Source organism: Tauraco erythrolophus, chromosome 22 (genome assembly GCF_009769465.1).
Source record: "Tauraco erythrolophus isolate bTauEry1 chromosome 22, bTauEry1.pri, whole genome shotgun sequence".
Taxonomy (NCBI): Eukaryota; Metazoa; Chordata; class Aves; order Musophagiformes; family Musophagidae; genus Tauraco; species Tauraco erythrolophus.
This window is the reverse complement of record NC_141486.1, coordinates 3,940,172-3,959,671: the sequence shown is the minus strand read 5'-3', so window position 1 is coordinate 3,959,671 and position 19,500 is coordinate 3,940,172. Positions and strand designations below refer to the sequence as shown.

The following is a 19,500-nucleotide window of genomic DNA, read 5'->3' as shown; positions in this document are numbered from 1 at the left end:
GTTATTTTGCTGTCCAGTCTGGAAAACCTGCTCATGAGCTTGCCCCATCTCCATCCCTGTTTTTTTGACCGTTCCACTGCAGAGCACCATTTAGCGCTCCATTAGTGCTCCTGCCTGATGGTCACCTAGGTCAGATCTCTCCTTCAACCCTTCCTCATGGAGTTGTGGACCCTGCCATCTTTTCTCATCTGTAAATAACCTTTTCGCTGAGCATGTTCTGCTTGAACACAAAGGCTGCCCCTGTGAAGCAGCAGCCAGCCCTGCTGGGACTCTGAGATGTGGGGCCACACAAAGAAGTGTCACCTTTCCTTCTGGCTTGAGTGCTCCTGGGTGACAAACGGGGATCTGGAGTCTGCAGTGAGCCAGGAACACAGAAAACAGCAAATGTGCAACTAGTGAATGAAGGCAGGGGTCTGCGTGGGTGGGAAGTAAGTCCGTGACCCCAGCTGATGGCTGGCCCTCGGGAGGTGACATCTCAGCTGGTGTGGGACCATGCTGGCTTTTCGTATGTCAGGGTGTGCCGTGCCCTCTGCAGCAGTCAGCATTGCTTCTGCTCCCCAATGCCTCGCCTCAGGTGGGATGCATTCCTGGTGGCATGGAGACCAGTGGCCCTATTGCTCCTGGCATGTTCTGCATCGAAAGAGCACACAACCCCCCCGTCTCCTTGCAGACAAGTACCGTTCCCAGGTTAGCCCTGGCCCTCTGCGTGAGCCACTTCTCTCGTAGCCAGGAGGGTTTCTTCACTGTGTGTTGTGTATGAGACTCGTGGCTGCGAGTAACGAACACTGGAACAGGTTGCCCAGAGGAGTTGTGGCTGCCCCATCCCTGGAAGTGTTCAAGGCCAGGTTGGATGGGGCTTTGAGCAACCTGGTATAGTGGAAGGTGTCCCTGCCCATGGCAGGGAGATTGGAACTAGATGGTCTTTAAAGTCCTTCCCAACCCAAACCATTCTATGATTCTATGAGTAGAGGTGTTGATCACTGGTGGGGTGATGCTGTCTTCATCCCTCCCTGCTTAGCTGAGATGCAAATACTGAACTTGGTTTCATAAATCCATTTTCCTGGTCAAGACAATGTTCTCTTCTTAGTACTCCTGCTCCTCAAGGCTCGTCTGCACGGAGGTGCTGCCAGGCATCGCTGCAGCAGAATAGTTACGCTGGATGAATTCCCCATGTAGACGAGCCCTGTGCATCACTTACTGTCCCAGGAAGGGCTGGGAGGTGACAGCAGCCACCTCGGCAGATGGAGATGGTGCAGGAGGAGGCTCTTCTCATCCAGATGTCACTGAGCAGAAGGATCATTTCAGGCATCAGCGAAATGCAGCCACCTCTGCGGGAGAGGGAAGACGCATCCAGCTGTCCTCTGCTTCAGGGCAGGAGGAGAGAAAAAACCAAACCTCTGCCTCCAGCAGAAACCGCGGGGAGACCGTATGGAGCCAGACCATGACTTCCCGGTTGGAGGAGCCCCGTGGCTCCACTCGCCAGCCCATGCTGTCCTTGGCACCGAGCAGGGCTGATTTAATCCTTGCATGGCCTCTGCTGTGAGGAGCAGCTGTCCTCCCCAGCTGGCCCGGCTGCTGCTCCCCAGCTCGCCGCAGCAGCTTGTCACTCTCGCTGGATGCCCCATGCTTGAGCAGGATGTGTTAGATCACATTTGTGGGGACGGGAGCGATGCTCGTTAGCCCGGAAGCTGCTCTGCTCCAGCACCGTGCTGGATCTGAACCTCGCCAGCTGCTCTGCAGCTCCTGGCCCTGGTTCCCATCTTCCCTGCTGTTCCCATGGTGGGAGGTGAGGGCAGAACAGCCTTGACCTGAACCTTCAGGTTCTTCACCCAATATCTGTCGATAGGCTTCTTCCCTCTCTCTCCAGCCTGGGAGTTTGCACGTGGATGAAGCAGAAGCTTTCTCCAGTCCGTGCCAGTTGGATCAGTAGGGGTAGGGCAGGAGCAGCTGGTGGGGCTGCTGATTTGCAGAGCCTAAATCTGGGACCCCCTTAAGAGGTCCAAACTTTGTGAGAACTGAGCAACCACCCACTGAAAATTAGGCCTTTGGAAGAACCTATTTGAGACCCTACCGCAGGATATAGCCCCGGGCACGACTTCATCATCACTTCATCACCATTGACCAGCCTGTAGGTGATGAGAAGTTTCCATGCCAGGCTGGGAGGAGATTGTAACTCCGTGATGCACTCATGTATTTTTAGATTTATTTTTATTAGTGTCATTCTATTTTTAAGGGTGATTTATTTTTATCACCATGAAAGAGGCAGGCCTGTGATTTTACTATGGAACATAAATCCTGTCTAGATTTCAACCTTTTCAGGTCAAGGATTTTATCATCTCTGTGAGCGTCCAAGCTATGGGTCCTGGGGGTTTCTCCTGCCCTCTGTCCTCTTGAGCTGGCCAGAGTGTCCATAAGGAGGATGGAGTGAGGTTTGTCCTGTCTGGAGGATGAAAGCATTGAAGGTTTCCCCTGTGAAGAGCAGCAGAGCCAGCTTTGAGGTCCTCCAGCATGTTTACAGCTAATCTGGCTTCAGCTTTCCCCTTGGAGCCATTCTCCGTGGCAGGGTGGGTACAGCCTTGTCCCAAAGTTTCCTTGCTCCAAGGGCAGGCAGACCACTGTGGGCAGGACTCATCCTCGGTGGCAGTGCCACGGGCTCCTGGCCCACGTTTGGACAGAGGCCCCCAGGTCATGTGTGCTCCGTCTGGTGAGACTAGAGCTCTTACCTACCCCTTTCCAGCACTGAAAACTTCTTCTAGGCTGGAATTTTATATAAGATCTGTCCGTACAATGTGCTGACTCATGTCTCCAGCCACCAAGTGCCACTTCAGTATGAATAATAATCCGCAGTGAAAACGGAGGCTCTGAAACAGTAAGAAATGCCAAAATACATTTTGCTTGCCTGACCTTAATTTGCCTTCCCTGGTGTCTCTGCCGTGTGACTCACTCTTTAATTAAATGATTGCTGCCCTCTGACAAATTTCAAAACCTCGTTGCAAAGCACTTGCTCATCAGGGCTTTTCAGAAGGAGCACCAACATCTGCCCATGAGCAAAATACTGTCTTTCTCCTTCCCACCTGCCTTGGAGACAGCCAAACCAGTTGGTCTGACAGGACCACACATACATAGAATCCTAGAATGGTTTGGGTTGGAAGGGACCTTCAAGATCATCTAGTTCCAACCCCCTGCCATGGTCAGGGACACCTTCCACTAAAACAGTTTGCTCAAAGCCTCATCCAACCTGGCGTTGAACACTTCCAGGGATGGAGCAGCCACAACTCTGTTCCAGTGTTCCAGTGCTTCACACTCTCAGAGGGAAGAATTTCTTCCTTAAATCTAATGGAAATCCCCCCGCTTCCAGTTTAAAGCCATTGCCCCTTGTCCTATCACTATATGCCCTTGTAAAAGGGGCATAAATACATAATTTACATAAATAAATGGATGCTGCTGAGGTCTTCCCCTTGCAGACATGCCACAGTGGCTTTGCCCCAGCCGCCACATCGGATGGGACAGGTACCTTGGCAGGGTCAGGATGTGGTCCTTGGCTGAAGAGGTTCAGCCCAAACACCCTATCCTCTCGGCAGGTGCTGACTGTGCTGATTGAAACGAGAACAGGGACGGTTTGTTGTCGTCTTCTGGGTCTTGCAGTCAACTCTCCTCGCTCTCTGTATTTTGGACAGATGTGATGCACGTTGCCAGCGCCTTTGCTGGTACCACGCACCGGAACACCTCCCCGTAAGATGCAGGAGTGCTTGATTTTCTCTGGCCTCCCTCACTGGCACTGGTAGCATTTATGAGAGCAGCTGTTTTCAGCAGCATATGCAGATTCTGATTTGTGAGCACAATTACCTGCTTTGTATGCACAAAACTGATTCACTTGCACATTCCGCGGGCATCGTTTAAGAGACCTGCTGGAGAATCGGTCCCCGAGGGCCAAATGCTGGAAAAAGCAGCCTCTGATTTTTGTGCTGTCAGGTTCGCCGGAGCAGTGGCATAAATGAGATGGAGAGCTACCTTGATTAGCAGGTGCAAATGCGTTGATTTTTTTTTTTCCCCCATCTATAAATCAGGCACTTCTCCATTGAAATTCTCTCCTTTGCATCCCCAGTTGATGGCACCCCCAAAGCGATAGGCACGGGCTATCATGGGGACCAAATGAGTCGTGGTTGTGATGAGTCTTTTCTGGAAATGGGCAGGAAAAAAAAAGGTTTCCACCATCTTCCAAATGGGCTATTTTGTCACCAGAGCCGCAGTTGGTGCTCCTGTCCAGGTAGGACGGGGGTCTTGTGGGCAGCAGACAGATGAAAGTCATTTTTAAACAGAGCCATTTTTAAAAGGCAACCTGGTAAGGGGATTTGGAGGCTGCAGACCTCAGCATGTAAATCAGGAGATGACCAACCTTGGTGAGGGGGTATTTGTGTTTATGAAAACAGCCATTTTCTCTGATGGTTCAATTTAATATCACGCAGCTTTTGTGCGCATCAGGTAATATTTGTTTGTTCTCGTGCACTTCTGCTGTTTTCGCTGTTGGAGAATCCTAGTGTCTTTATTGACTTAGACTTTTATAAGATGAGGTTCTGTCTCTCGAAGGTATGTAGTTTAATAACTTGGTCAAAAACTGTGTAATATACGATTTCTTTTCGTGTGGCGGCACAGCTTGCTTCGTGCACCAAGCAGGGCAGGAGGCAGTTAACTCCCAAGGTAATTTAGCTCCAGGCCGAAGTGTTATACATAAACAGCAATCAAAATGCGTGCCTGCAAGGGGGCTGAGTTAAGGTTATCTGTGCTGTCTTTACACTCTCATTTTCTGCCATTAGAGTGTTTAATTCTGCAGCTGCTAATGTTCTTGTAATGGCATTTCTGTGCCCGTCTAAAGGCCACGGAGAGGAGGGGAGAGGAGAGGAATGAGTTTTGCTCTATGGAGTTGCTCCTGGGCCTGTCTCCCCGGCTTCACCCGGCCCACCAGCACTGCAGGGGGTGGTTTCTCACCCGCCGTGGTCAGCTCTGGGACAGTGGTCACCCCAGAAGGTGGCATCCGTGGCACTGTGGGCCACCCTTGGGCCACCCTCGCTGCTTCCTTGTGTCAGCCGCGTGTGTGTGCCCAGGGAGAGCTTCCTCGGTGGCTGAGCAGATGATAATGAGAATAAAATCCGTGCAGAGCGTAAATCCAGACGCAATCCTTGGAAGTTAAGCTTGTACTCAAGTGCTCTGATGGATCTGGTTGAAGAGGGGGACTTGCAGCAGGGGGAGAGGAGGGATAACTGTCAAATTAACTCCAGATTTTCTCTTCATACTCCGTGCCAGGTCGGCTGGGCAGGAGCCACTTTCCCTGTGTCGTTCCTCAAGAGCTAAACTGCTTTTACTCAAACTGCATTTCTCATCAGGATGAAGCAGAGACCCAGGTTTGGAAAGTGCTGTTTCCGAAGGCCAGGGCCAGCAAATGGCAAGGGCAGGAAGAGAAGGTTCTCAGAGAGCTTTACTGGGAGCTGGTGCTGCCACCTCGGTTGTTGGTGGAGCCTCGGCCTCGGCCAGGGGCCATCCCGACTCCAGGAGCAGCTCTGAGATGCTTCACTTGTTCATTGGAGTTGGGAATTTCATGAACTGTTAAGACACTTTTTTGTCCTCACCCAAGTCTGTTTTTCTCCAAAGCTCTTTCTCAAAAGAGGCCCTGGTTCTGCCATCCCGCTGCAGCACAGCGCGCTCCGTGAAGAATGGTTTTGCTGCAGGGCTTTTGAACCTTCCTCTCATCCATTCCTCTCCCGATGGGAAAGGCCGGTGCCAGCTCTTGTGCAAACGTGTGTCCAGCCCCATCCCTGGCCAGCTCGCCCTTGGCACTGCAGGGCTGGGAGACGCTCCTCCCCGGGAGATGCCCCGGGGCACCCCATTGGCACCCCAGCACCCAGCTTGAGGCCGGCATAGGGAGAGCTGCCAGCAGGTAGTTTGGTGGTTTATTGGTTTTATTTAGGCCAGACCGCAGGCAGAGAAACTTCCATCTGCGGGAGGACTCAGTGGCTCAGATTTATGGTGCAGTTCCCCAGCAGAGTTGTCACCCCTTGGCAGGAGGGCTGGCAGCAGGGAGGAGTGTTGATCTGTTGGTGGCTTGTGCTGCACAGCTGGTGCTCAGGGCTGCTGCCAGTGGTCCTGGGCATTACCACCACCTTGGAGGGGACATGTTGGGGGACAGCAGAGCTGGGGCCAGCATGAGGGGTCCTGCCTGGTGGCAGGAGGCAGCCCGTGAGCCAAACATGGGAGCACCCAGATCCCCTCTGCCCCAGCGGGGGCTCCTGGGCAGCAGCTACTGCTGTGAGCAGTGGTGACAAGGGGATATAGCCCGCACCGAGCACCGAGCTGGTGGCTGGGACAGCAGTGCCTGGGGAGGAGATGGTGTTTGCGGCCACCTTTGCTCCTGGCGAGGGGATTCGGGCCATGCAGTTCAAGCTTTGCATCCTGGCAGCAGGGAAGGAGGGGGGACCCTCCAGTCCTCCTGCCTCGGAGCAGGCGGGTAACCCTGGAGATGGCTGAGTGCTAGTCCAGAAGAGAGGGGCTTTGTGCTGCGGCCCCGCAGTGAACACTGGCGCAGTCAGGGCTGGCGGGGCCGGCAGCCGCCGCGCTCAACGGCTGCCTCTGTTCTCGGAAAAATGCTCAATCTCGGCTTGCTGCCTGGTGCCCACCTCCCTCTGCAGACCCTTTCTCCTCCCGTGCTGCGGTGGGTGGAAGGAGGAGAAGCAAGAGGTGGTGTTGGAGGGACAGCTGTCCTGGAGCTCGCCCCACTGCTGGGATGGGGACTGTGCTGGGAGGATGGTCCCGTGGGGCTGTGGAGCAGAGGGTGGCTGGGGAAGTGGTGCTGCAGCTCCCTGGCTTGCTGGCACTGAGGGTGCTTTGCTGGGACATGTCCCCTGGTGTGTGTCCCCAGAGAGGAGGGTCCACCCTTGGGTGCTGACCTGGAAAGCCGGGTCCGAGTTGTGCATCTTGTGGGGTGGGAGAGATAGCCCTGAAGCAGACGTGAGCACGTACACATAATGCTCACACAGGTCAAAAGGCACTTGTTTGTAGTCCTGCAGCCTCCAGGAACAAACTGTCACCCCCACTGGGGCTGGGACTTGTCCACAGGACCGTCCTTTCGTGGCAGGGACATTGCCGCAGCACAGCAGGGCATCCCTCCGGGATGAAGGCAAATGCCAGGGGTGGAGGTGCTGCTGCAGAGGAGAGTATCACGGACACTGACAGTGCCAGGAGAGGGTTGACGAGCCACAGGTCTGCTCCAGCGCTCCCAACCCCCCTCTGGCTCCTTAAATAAGAATGCCAATAACAGCAAAAAGCAGCTTCCCTGGGAGCAGAGGGACTTGGGGCGCTGCTGCGTTGCGCTGTGCGCTGGGTGGGTGGGTTAGGGGGATCTTGCAGCATTGTCGCCGCGATGGCCCCTCTCATGACAAGGCTGCCAGGATTACCCTGGCACGCCGGTGGCCTGTCCCACAGCCTGGCTCTGCTGCAACCCGGGCAGAGTGCGGGGACGGCCGGGGAGGACGTGGGTGCAGCATGAGACTGTTTCCCCTTTCAGGAGCAGCAGCAGCACGGTGCGGTGGGCAAAATGGAAGAGTAGTTCTGCAACTTCCAGCTTAGGTATAAAAAAAAACAGAGAGCTGAAGCCTCCAGCTGTGCTGGTCGAGACACAGCAGGGGCCGGAGGACTGTTTTCCTCCACGTACTTGGCTTTGCTCCGTGCCTGTGCCAGTGGACGTGATGAGCTCGGATGTCGCTTGTGTCAGACTCATTTCCTTCAGGGATGAGCGAGCCTTGGCATGGGCCAACCCTGAGCCAAAAGCCACGGATGCTAACAATGGCTGCAGACTGCTCCAGCCCTGGCCTTCTGCACCTCCAGCGCTGAAGCCGGTGTGAAGCCCAGGTGATGCGAGAAGCCCTTTGCTCGGAAACAGGCAGAAACAGCTCATGTCTGCACGTGGAAACCAAGTCCATGTGTCCTCAGCTTGCGCCGTTCCTCCAGCTGGGATTCCAGCTCCTTCTCACCTCCCAGCTGAAGGCAGGGGCGATGCCTGTAGCGGTGTGGGGATGGAGCGGCTGGAGCTGCACGGCCGCTTCTCTGGGTGCCGCAGCTGAGACTCCCCACTCCCACCCCCGCGGCAGCCCGTTGCCGTGCTGCGTGTGGCTCTGCATGGCGCCTCTGTCTGCGCTGCCTGGCACCTCTTCCAGCCGCCTCCACGGCGATGAGGGCACAGCAGGAGGGAGGCTGCTGGTGAGACGTGCCTGCAGTGTCTGAGAGTGTGTCCCGCTGGCTCAGAGAGAGGTTCAGGTTCATCCTCCCCAAGCAGAAACCAGCATGGAGACTCTGTGTCACCTGAAGTTAGCCATGACAGCGCGGTCTTTGATGGGATTTTGTGGAAGTGGGGAGCAGGGGAGGATGCAGAGTGGTGCCATGGGTGCTGCTGCGTTCTCATAGCCTCCGGTCTCCCCTCACTCTTCCACGTAGCTGCACGTGTCGCATGTATAACATGTTTTCTGAGCCTCTTGCTAGAGCCACGGTGTTGCATTTCCTGGTTTCTGCATCTTCGCTCTGCAACGGCGGAGGTGTTCCCCCCCTTACCAGTATTTTGTTTGACGACATACTAGAAATACAACATGGGACCTCCAGAGCCGAGCACCAGGACTTACTCTTGCTAAAACCGAGTGAGCAGCAATCCTTCCTTTTGCTATAACAGCTCACAATTTGCCATGAATTATCTGACCCGATGTGTGGGTTATGAACCTGAAGGAAAAGGAAGGACCGCGTGTGCCACTGGTTTTACCATGGGAAGGGTGCGGGTTGGTGGCTGCGGAAATAGGCTGCTTGGCACAGCGATCCGTAGATCCTGATCCATTTGTCCTCCCGCAGCAGCTGAACGCTGTGCGGAGGCGTGTGCAGGACCTGTGGAAATTGCATCTGGCTTCAGGTGCGGTTACTTTGACAAATCACTTGGTTATTTGGTTGACTTTGACTTTAAGATCAGGTTGAATCCTGGCTTAGCCTGAGTGATGCTGAGCGGGTAATTCCGCTCATCTCAGAAGCACGCGGGATGTCGCAGCTCTGAACAAGGGCGTTGTTTTGGCTTTGGGTGGTTTGAAGAGGAGTTAGGGTATGGCAACCCCCGTTCCTGCTGCTCTGGGGACTTCACAGTGTGTTTCTCAGTCCGTGGGGATCAGCCTGGCTGGCTCAGCGTCCTCCCTGGCTCAGCATCGTTCCTGGGGAGGATGGAGACAGGGGGAAAATAATGGAGTAGCTCAGGGGAACAAAGAAAGAGGGTGGATGCTGATGGGGAGAGAGCAAAAGCTCATGAAAAACTGTAGGAGCACAGCAGGTTCTGCTGAGGTTTTTTGGAAATCCCACCAATTGCGTGTTTGTGGTTCTGGATACACAAATAGATCCTAAACCGTCTGGCTTGAAGAGATGGAGTCCCTGCTCCTCCAGCAGCCTGCAGCGCTCTGCCAATCCCGTCCTGGGAGCTGTCCTAGCCGATTGCTAAAATTCTGCCAAGGGGGTGCGGATCTCCCTGGAAAATCTGGGGAAAGCTGGTCCTGGTGAGGGGCAGGCATCCGCGGTCTCCATGCCATAGGTTGCTTTTCCGGTGTCCCACCTCTCTGCCGCCCTGGATCTCCTCCCCAACTGGTGCCACCATTTGCCCTCTCGCGTACTGAAACAAACCTCCCAATAAACCTCCCAATAAAGCCTCCAGCACCAGCTGGAGCTGTTGAAACTCCAGGATTGGAGTCGATAAAATCAATATTTCTGCAGGTTGATAGAGTTTCTCCTTCTGATGCCAAACTGATGGAGCAGTAAACAAACCGCCGAACAAAATAAACTCTCCTGCGCCTGCGGGAAAGGGGTTCACCGCCCTGGCACCTCCAGCCATCAATAAGGAGGGAGGTGGCTGGGCTGTTTGATGCCAGCCTCTGGAGGTGTTTTTTCTCTCCTTGCTCTGATTTCCGTGGCAGGAGCTGAGTGCGAGCCGGTGCCCCAAGACTCCCAGCTCTGCTTCGCCAGCACTTTGAGACGTCTCTCGTTTGCAGAGCATATATTTGTTATGTAATAAGCGCCAGGAATTAATGATCCGCGCCGCGGCTGGGGAAACTTGCGTACTAAGCACCCAAGGAAAAAATAACTTTTCTTTTTATAAAATCACTGATGGAGCCATTAGGACCTGAGTTTTCTTGCAATGAGACTGCCCCAACCCCCGGGCACGGCTGAGCCGGCGCGGGGGCTAGTGCCGTCGTCTCTCTCCCAACTCTTTCCCTTTGGAGAAGCAATGTTCCTGCCGCTCCCGTTATGAATCATGAGGTTAGCAGCTTTTGACAGATCATAAATCAGTGCTTCGAAGTCGCTAGGACAAATCCCAGGACATTTAATCTTTAATATTAGACGTGTTTAAGGCAGTGAATATTTCATGAAGGTGCTGTTGCATTTTAGCACATCATTAGCTGTCTCTTTCTTCCCCGCCCCCCCCCCTTCTTTTTTTGCTGCCTCCCTTTTTCCAGGCGGTTGTTCCCGAAAAATCTCAGCAGTTGAACCCCCACCTCACTCCCTCCCGACAATAAAGCTCTTTACTGTAATCCCTGCAAGGCATTTTCAGAACTTGCTTAGGATCCCGATGAGCTCGCAGGTACCTGCCAGTCTGCGTTACTGCTGTCGTGGGGGTGCCCCTCCCCGCTTCCCCCCAGCATCCTCCCGGGGTCCCACCTCCGCCGCTGTTTACAGCTCAGCCTGCCGAGCCGTTGGGCACGTTGAGGAGCGGAGGGGAGAAGGGGGGCAAAAAAAACCCATTGGCAGTAGCTTGTAACAGAAACTCCACGTGCAAATCCAATTAATCTTTGATTTTGCTGTTTCTTGCTCCGGGTTATATATTTCTACCAAACATGGAATCAATGTGGGCCAAACGTGGTCAGGTTTCTGGTGCGGGAAATGTCTTCTCCTGCTGCCAAAGGGGTGTAACAGGGTGAGCCGGCACGCAGAGAGCGCATGGGAGCGGGAGAGGAGCTGGGCCGAGAGCCCCTCAGCTGCGGGATGGGGCACGGTGTGGGCACTGCCCGTGCAGGGTGGAGGTTGGGGGCATCTGCATCCTCCTGCGGGAGTTTGGGCTACAGGAGACTCTGCTGTCCCATCGCCGTGCAAGCATCAGGAGCAGAGGTGGGAAGGGGATGTGGCCAGGATGGGTCGGGAGCGTCCCTGCACCCAGGAGGTGCATGGAGGTGGATGCTGGCTCTCCTCAAGCGAGGTCGCGATCCCTGCTGAGGAGTGAACCGCTGGCCCCAGAGCAGCCCCTCTGCCAGGGGTGTGGACCAGGGCAGGGCCCAGATCCATGCAAGCACGTGTCTATGGGAAATGTGAGGTGTTCTTGGGGGCCCATCAGGCAGAGGTTTGCTGAGCCTGGAGAGCTGCAGGGCTGCACAGGGACACAAGTCAAGGACAGACTTTTCGCATCATGAAATCCCATCCCCAGCTACTGTGGGTGATACATCATGTAACCCTTTCCAGAAGAGCTGCAGTATTCTTGCAGCTTTCCATATCTCCTCCTCTCCTCCTCCGCATCTCCTGGAGATTTCAGAAGAGTCCGAAGTGCTCCAGATCCATGGTGGGGACCAGGAATGGCCATGAACAAACCGAGATGGGCAGCAGGGGAGGAGAGCCCAGCTCTGCGGTCGCTGACATGCCTCTGAGGCATGGACGTCTCATCTTCCCCTCTTCTCTTTTAGGAGAGTGTAGCTGCCATGAAGGCTATGCCCCGGACCCTGTCAATCGCCACCTGTGTGTGCGCAGCGACTGGGGACACAGCGAAGGGTGAGTGGTGACATGACGGTGTGTTTGCTCTGTCCTGGCTCCCGCGTTGGTGGGGAGCCCAGTTCTCCTCCCCACTGGCCATCACCAGCACCAGAGACCTGGGACTGGGTTGTCCCTGCCGAGTGACATGCTGCAGCTGCTCTTTCCCTTTCTGCCTCCCAGGCCGTGGCCCTACACGACGCTCGAGCGGGGATACGACTTGGTCACAGGAGAGCAGGCACCGGAGAAGATTCTCAGGTGAGTCAAAGGAGTGTTGAACTTGGACATTCGACAGGGGAGAGCTGGTGAGGACGTGTCAGCAAAGGCTGCCTCTTGGTCACTCTCAGCCCGTCATCTTGTGCTGGCTGGGGAACATGAGGGTCATTTGCCTTTGACAGACCTGAAAGATTTGTCCATGTTCTGCAGACAGGGCAGGATTTCCCTCTTGTGTCCTTGGCTCGACACTGCTCAGTAAAAGCGAGGACAGTGTGCACAGAAAGTCCCTCTGGACTCAAAAGAAGAGCTTGAGCATCCCCATGTTCTCCCTGTCACATCTCTAGCTATTCCTCTCATTTGGCTTTCAGGACAAGACCAAATGACTAAGTTACCTCGTGGTGCCACCACTGCACTGACTTTCGGGCAGCCAGGTGCAATAGAGGGCCACCGTTTGCTGTGGACACTGTTCCTGTATGACACGTTTGTCCTCATTCCAGGTCCACCTATAGTTTGGGTCAAGGTCTGTGGCTGCCTGTCAGTAAGAGCTTTGTGGTGCCCCCGGTGGAGCTTTCCATCAATCCTCTTGCCAGCTGTAAGACTGATGTTCTGGTGACAGAAGATCCAGCAGATGTAAGGTAGGAAGCCGATTTCTCGTTTTCCTCATGCTTGAGTGACTACGCTGCCTTTAAATTGTTATGGAGGATGCAGTGATTTCTATGACGATGAGTTTGATTAATTTTCTTCCAATAAGAAATCTGATGTGGTAGTGGCTCCAGCCTCTTTTGGTCCTGATGGGTCTAGGCCAGGCCTGTGTATATAGCTCTGAAGTCTGCCACTCCAGTTGGGTGAATTGGTATGAACCTGTGCCAAGGTGATTTTAAAGTGACTTAAATCTAATGTCAGATTACGTAGCTTAAACTGATGCATTTACCTGTACGGAGGTGCTTTCATCTTTCAGAAACTCATACGTATACCACATCCACACAGCCCTTGAGAGTCTATCGTGCTCATGAAGGGCCAGGTTCAGACTCTGGTGAAAGGCCAATGTTGCTTGTCCAAGTATTAGACCAGTAAAGGTGGTTTTTTTCCTTCCTTGAGTTCAGTAACACCTGGATATTTCTCTGGCTCCCCCATTTTGGCTAGCTGGTATTTTAAGCAGATGTCATTGGACTTGTGGTAGTCTAGGTCAGAAGTGGGACCTAAGAGGGCTTTGCAGGAGGAGAATTGCTTTGGTAGAAGGAGAGCCTGTTTGCTGGGAGACTGGGCTGAGGGTGAGCAAAGGGAGGTCCTTTGGAAAAGGAGCCAGGTAGAATGGTTGTCCTGTGCCCTAGCTGGAAAGGGAGCAGCAGCCTCTGCCTCGGAGGAGAGCAATGGTGGTGATTGTCCTCCTGTGCCTGGTTTACAAGGGTTTAACTGTTTAACTCCTAAGGTATTTAGTGTGTGTTCCCCTCTCCCTCATTATATTAAGATTGAATATTTGATTTTTGGGTGTCAGGGAGGCTCCGTGATCCATCCCTCCCTTCCTTCTTGCTGCCTTCTCCTGTTGACTCATGACACAATTTCCTGACCTGCAAATTCTTGTCCGTGTTGAGAAGCATGTTCCTGGGCATTAGTAGGATCCTGATATCTCCCAGCCCTTTCTGTCTTTTCTTATCCCAGAGCAATAGGATGGTGGATTTCCATTCTTCTGTCCCATCATCATGAGTCTTGGCAGTGCTGTGCTTGGAGCAAGTGCCTACAAAACCTACGGCAGAGCCAGGACTGGCATCCAAGAGGTCCTCACTTCCAAGTGTGGTTTTGTTGCTAATTAGTGCTTGTTCCCTCTCCTACGAAAAGAGACTGATGGTACATAATCTATCACAATTTGGCTCTCCTCGGAGCATTGTTTTTCTTGTCTGCAGAAGACTACTGCCTTTCATCTGAGAAGGTGAAGGGTCACCTTGTTGTACGTTAACGTTTTCCGAGCCAAAATGCCAGGAGAACATTATTTCTTTCTTGCCTCCTCACATCTTCATTAAAAGTACCTTAGTGAAAGTAGAGGCTCGGAAGCTTGCTTTCTGCTCCAGTGCAGTAATTGTCTCTGGGCACTGATCCTCGCGGAAAAGTCTCAGTTGGGATGGATGAATGCCAGCTAGGAGGAGGGGAGTTTCTGGCATGGAGACTGTTGCCTGCTCCCCTTATAAATGAAACCTGAACTGAGAATTCCAGGTATAAATATTGGAGTGACCCAGGTAGAGTAAGGGAGGTGAGTTCACGGCGCTTGTATCTTACATACAGGAGATGCTAAATTATTAAAACTTTAATAAACGTAATAATAAATATTTGATGTCGAATTATGGAATGTTTTACAGATACAGTGAAAACCAAAAAGCAATCTATTATTTCTGCACTAGAACTTAAAATACTTCTCAAACAGGGATCAGGCAGCAAGCTCGGGCTCCTGAGCACCCTGGGGTGCGTGGAAACCAAGATGATACCTCCTGAGCGGAGCATGATGGTGTGAAGAAGCTAATGGTGGGGCTGTTCAGGTCCCCTGCAGTTGGTGAGCAGGGACGTTGCTGTGTTTGGTGCTCATGGGCATCACATTGGCCTGTCTCCAGGAACCTTCCCTGAGGTTCTTGGGTGCTTTCACATAATGAGAAAGGTGCTTTCAGAGCTGTTTGTCTTGCAGCCTCTTTGCTTTGTCCCTCTGGACTGAGACAAGCATTGGTAGCTTCTCCAGGGAGCAGTAATGCAGCAGTTTTGGTGGTTCAGATGTACAGATGGTGACCTATAATGTCAGACCTGCCATTAGAGGTGAACATGTGCTGTCCATTGCGTAGGTGTCAAATGCAGCCATCCCTCTGCAGGAGGAGGCACCTGTTTCCCGGGCTGTGGGACCATGGTGGCACCGTCCTCCATGCTGGCAGCTCCTGCGAGTGGTCCTGCAGCGCTCGAGCTCTAATACAGTCACGTCCCCATGCCAAGGGGCAGCTCCTGGGCTGTATCACACCAGCTGCAACACGGCCGCGTCTCAGCACCTGGCATGCCCTGTTCGCTGTCCTGCAACGCTGTGATGGCAGCTCAGTCCTGTGTTTCATCTGTGTTTTTAATAACGAACGTGCTCCCTTCCTCCAGACCTTTCATTAGTCTGATGCCTTTTGGCTCCGGGGTCACTTGTCTTGAAGAGTTTAATGGAGGGAAATTGCAGAAAGCCTGGTTTGGAGAAAACAAGTGATGAAGTCTTTACAACTCAGAGGGTTAAAGGTTCAAACGTGGCCTTGTGTTTTTATGAAGATGCTCCAGGCTGCGGAAGGGACGGGTGGGGCTCTGCCTTTCGGTGGCTCTCCGGAGAAATGCTGATTCCTTGCTGCTTCTCCGGAGGGATGCTGCTCTCCATTTGTTCCACCGCTGAGTGAGTGCTTTGGTGGCCGAGAACGGGGAGCCATGCTCCCGCCTGCTGCCGTGGCCACGTCCTTAGAGAAACTTCCTATAGACGGGAGCCAAAGGTCTCCGTGCAAACATCCCATCGGGCATGTTCCCACGTGCTGGGGCATGAGCGGGGACAGGGCTTTGCATGCACAACTCAGTGCTGGAGGTTTTAGGGCTGTGCATGGTTACTTAAACACGAGGGGGCTTAGAGCTGATGAATCTTATATGTATAATTCATCAGCAACCGTACCGAGCGTGCCCTCCTCACCCCAGAGCCCGGTCCTCCGCACGGCAATGGCATCACTCACACGTCTGGCGTGGTGGCAGCCACGCTAACAGTGATGACATCTGGTTTTCTCCCATAACCTGGTGATGAACACAGTGGTCCCTATTTTTTTTTAAACAAATTGCTATTAAATGTTTAACCCCTTCCGCTGACCTTCCCTAGATGTCGCGGACTGCCTGTATCTTCTCACAGTGGGTCGCAACCAAACGGCTGTTGCAACCACAACGTATCTCACAGTCAGAACGCTCTTCTAATCTCCAACAGAGAGCTCCAACTCACCGCTCTCCAGGGGCTCCTACCACTCCAGTCTCCAGGAGGGAACTGCCCCACTCCCTCTTGGGAGTGCCCCGTCTTTAAGCCTCCCATAGGTCACGTGGTCTCCAGCTGACCACCGTGACTCGCAGCACCTGTCTCGACAAGGCACAGGTGCTTCCCATGTAGCAGCCAGGAACTCCCCCGACACCTAGACACCTTGCCGTCTCTTTTTGGCCCTTTAGGAGGTACCACTTGTCCTGTGGGACCAGGAATTCTTATAATTGTGGCAGCGTACGCTGCTCTGCCCCATCAGCAGCTCCCGGGGAGGACCCGCACCCGCGGCCCTGGGGTCCCACCACTGTCAGCACCGAGCACCCCTGCGGAGGACAATAAAAGCATCCCTTGGGACACAGCCCTTGTAAGGCACCAAGAGGAAAGCTAACCCAGGGCATGGCGCTGACAGATGCCTGGTGGTCCTGGTTCACTGTGCCACCTGCTCTGCAGAAAAGTTGATAATTTCTGGTGAGCGGCTATAAATCAGAGGCTGCCACCTGACATGACATATAGCTCTATCGTTATGGCAACCATAGAAACAAATAAAAGCCTTGCCTTCGCTTGACGAGCCTTTGAGATGTCCTGATGGAGAGACAAGTGTTCAGCGGCAGAATGAATTCTCTTGAACTCGCTGTCGATTCATCTTCGTTTTGCTCCCAAGTGAGCCCCTTTGCTCTCTGAGTTCTTTGCCAAAGTACAATCAACTGGATTTTTTTTATTTTGTTTTTTGTTCGTTATTTTATTTTCAGTTCTCTCAATGGCAGAGAGCTCTGCTCCCCAGCTCTGCGCCCACATCCATCTCCCATCTCATGTCGAGGACGGGAGCTGGGTCCCTGCCTGTGACTTTCTCTGGCTCAGCCGTGCTGTGAGCTTGTGACATCGCTGCTGCCCCAGCCTTGCAGGGCTTTTGCAGTGATTTGGGCACTTGTGATTTTGCAAGTTAGCACCGAGCGCTGCGGTGTGAGGCTCGCTGAGAGCGGAGAAGGAGGAAAAGTGAAGTGGATGAGAAAGGCAAAGGGAACCTGGGCCAGGAGAGGGGAAACAGCTTTGCTGTGGCCACGCTGTCACAGCAGCAGCAGAGCTCATCTTCCCTGTGCTTTAGCGTTGTGCCTCGTCTGCAGGAGCGCAGGAAAATGGGTGCTGCTGCAGGCAGACACCACTGAGGCTCAGGAGGTGGGCTGGGCTGGTGCCCGTGGGCAGTGTGCTGGTGGAGTATGGGCGGGAGCAGGCAGAGAGCACCCTGCCAGCTCTTCTTGCCATTTGGTGCAGGAGATGCCATGGGAACTCGGTCTTTTTTTCCCCCTTTTGTGTCTCCTGCAACAGAGCGGGCTGTGATTTCTGGATGCTCGGTGCTGGAGGGACTCTCAGCCAGGAGGTCAGGGGAGAGGGGAAATGCCGTTTTCAGGCTGTTCATCAGCAGGGACCCCGAGGAGCTGCCTGCAGGGACTCTTGCTCCATTGGTGCCAATAAAGTGGCCATGAGCGGCTGTCAGCAGGTACCCATGATGAATGGATGGCTTCACGTGATGGAGCAAATTGATCATTGCATCACCAGGCACAACTTGTTTCTGCAAAGAGGACAATTCATCACCGTGCACGTCACAGGGACACCGTCAGCCCCCAAATAACATCCCCAGCGCTCTGGCCTGGGCCTCTTATCACCCCAACATGCCGTCGTTTCGCAAAGGCGGTGGAGAAGCAGCTCACAGTGCTTAACATGAGGATAACGGCAGCCTTTGGCCTCATCCTCAGCAGGGAACGGACAGATACTTTACATAGAGGCAGCCACCAGCCTCTGCCCTGCATCTGTCAACTTAGCATCATCCTGGCTGCTTACTGGGATTTTGTCTACTCCCTGCCTCCCACTTTGATTTATGAGAGCAGGTTAGAAGAGTCAGGTACGTCTCAGTTGGTTACAGGGTGACTAAATGGAGACGTAACCTTGCGGCAGCCACCGAAGGGCATGAGTGGCAAAACGAGAGAGGAATTGAGGGAGTGGTGAGATGGGGAAATAGGGGCAGAGAGGAAGCGGGGGGGGGGAAATCCCCAAATTTGAGCCAAAATCACCCAGGGAGTATCTGTAGTTGGTCAGAATTGAAACGCGGGTCACTCAGCACCTCGGGGAGGGAGGGTGCAGGGACCTCACCGTCCTCAGCCTGTCTCCTGATCCATCACCAGCTGTGGGGTCTTTCATGCCCAGAGCAGAGGGACACCTCAGCCCTGCCTCGGCAGGGGCTTTTCCTAACTCCTGCTACACCAGTGCTGAGTTTCACTCTCTTTACATTCCAGTCCTTTGTGTGAACTGTTTGAGGTCTTGATGCTGGGCTGTAACACTGCACGGAAAATGATCAAACCTCTTAGAGATAGTGGATGTAAATTTGGACCTGGCTCGAATCCGTCGTAGGGGGTGATGGTGGGAGCACCAGCAAGAACTACAAGTTTGGCAGCTGAGTGGTTGCTGATCCTCTCATCCATGGCGCTGCAGAGCCCAGGAGGGAAAATCCACCCAACGAGCAAACTGATTTTGTTTATATATGTGCTGGTTTGGCTGGGGTAGGGTTAATTCCCTTCACAGCAGCTGGTACGGGGCTGTGGTTTGGGTTTGTGCTGGAAACAGCGTTGGTCACACCGGGATGGTTTCGTTATTGCTGAGCAGAGCTCACACACAGTCACGGCCTTTTCTGCTCCTCACCCCACCCCACCAGTGAGGCGGGAGGGGCACAAGGAGTTGGGAGGGGACCCAGCTGGGACAGCTGACCCCAACTGACCCAAGGGATATTCCAGACTCTATGACGTCATGCTCAGCATAGAAAGTTGAAGGAGCAGGATCCTGCCAGCGCTAAGACGAGCAGTGAGTGCAGGGAGTTTGGAGGGGGAGGCAGCTGCTCTAAAACACGGTGCTGATGGGTGTGCTTAGCTGAAAGGGTGATGGAAGGCGACGAAATCAGACCTTGGGTTTCTTCAATGAAAGGAGCTCTCCCATCCCTGTTTGATGGTGTTATTTGTTTTTCTGTCCCTGCCTTTGCTTCTTGTTAAACATCGGCCGGAGTGTGCTTTGTAGCTGCCTGTTCAAAGCGCAGCCCACGGCCTCTCTGTTCGTACAGCCTGGCTGTACTATTTCTCCTGAATTACATATTTCCCCCCCATCTGAGTTTTATTGCCTTTGTGTGCATCTCCTGCCTGTGAAGGGGACTAAAAAGTTTGCAGGTGGGAGAGGGACCAGGGACCCAGTGCTGTGCTGGGGCAGCGGGGACCTGCACCAGGCATGGGACACGGAACCTCTGCTCTCTGCCTCCTCCTCCTCCTCCTCCTCCTCTTCTTCCCCCCGTGCTGGGGAGGGAGCTGGTGATGGACACAGCGGTGCCAGGCCAGCGCTGCAGGGCCAGTTTGTAGTGCAAGTACTTGAGCCCCAGCGAGTGCAGAGTATTTGGGGTCTGCTCCACCGTCTCCTGTTCCACAGCGAGCTGACCCAGGTTGCCT

At 53.7% G+C, this 19,500-nt stretch overlaps 1 protein-coding gene across 2 annotated transcripts in view; it reads left to right on the top strand.

Moving 5' to 3' along the window:
- ASTN2 (astrotactin 2) overlaps positions 1 to 19,500 on the top strand; it is a 370,596-nt gene that overhangs the window by 146,647 nt on the left and 204,449 nt on the right. For both annotated transcript variants that reach the window (XM_086625404.1, XM_086625403.1), the window contains 3 exons: positions 11,736 to 11,820; positions 11,983 to 12,057; positions 12,513 to 12,650. In XM_086625404.1, coding sequence (XP_086481530.1) covers positions 11,736 to 11,820; positions 11,983 to 12,057; positions 12,513 to 12,650 — 298 coding nt within the window. The remainder of the gene's footprint in view (positions 1 to 11,735; positions 11,821 to 11,982; positions 12,058 to 12,512; positions 12,651 to 19,500) is intronic.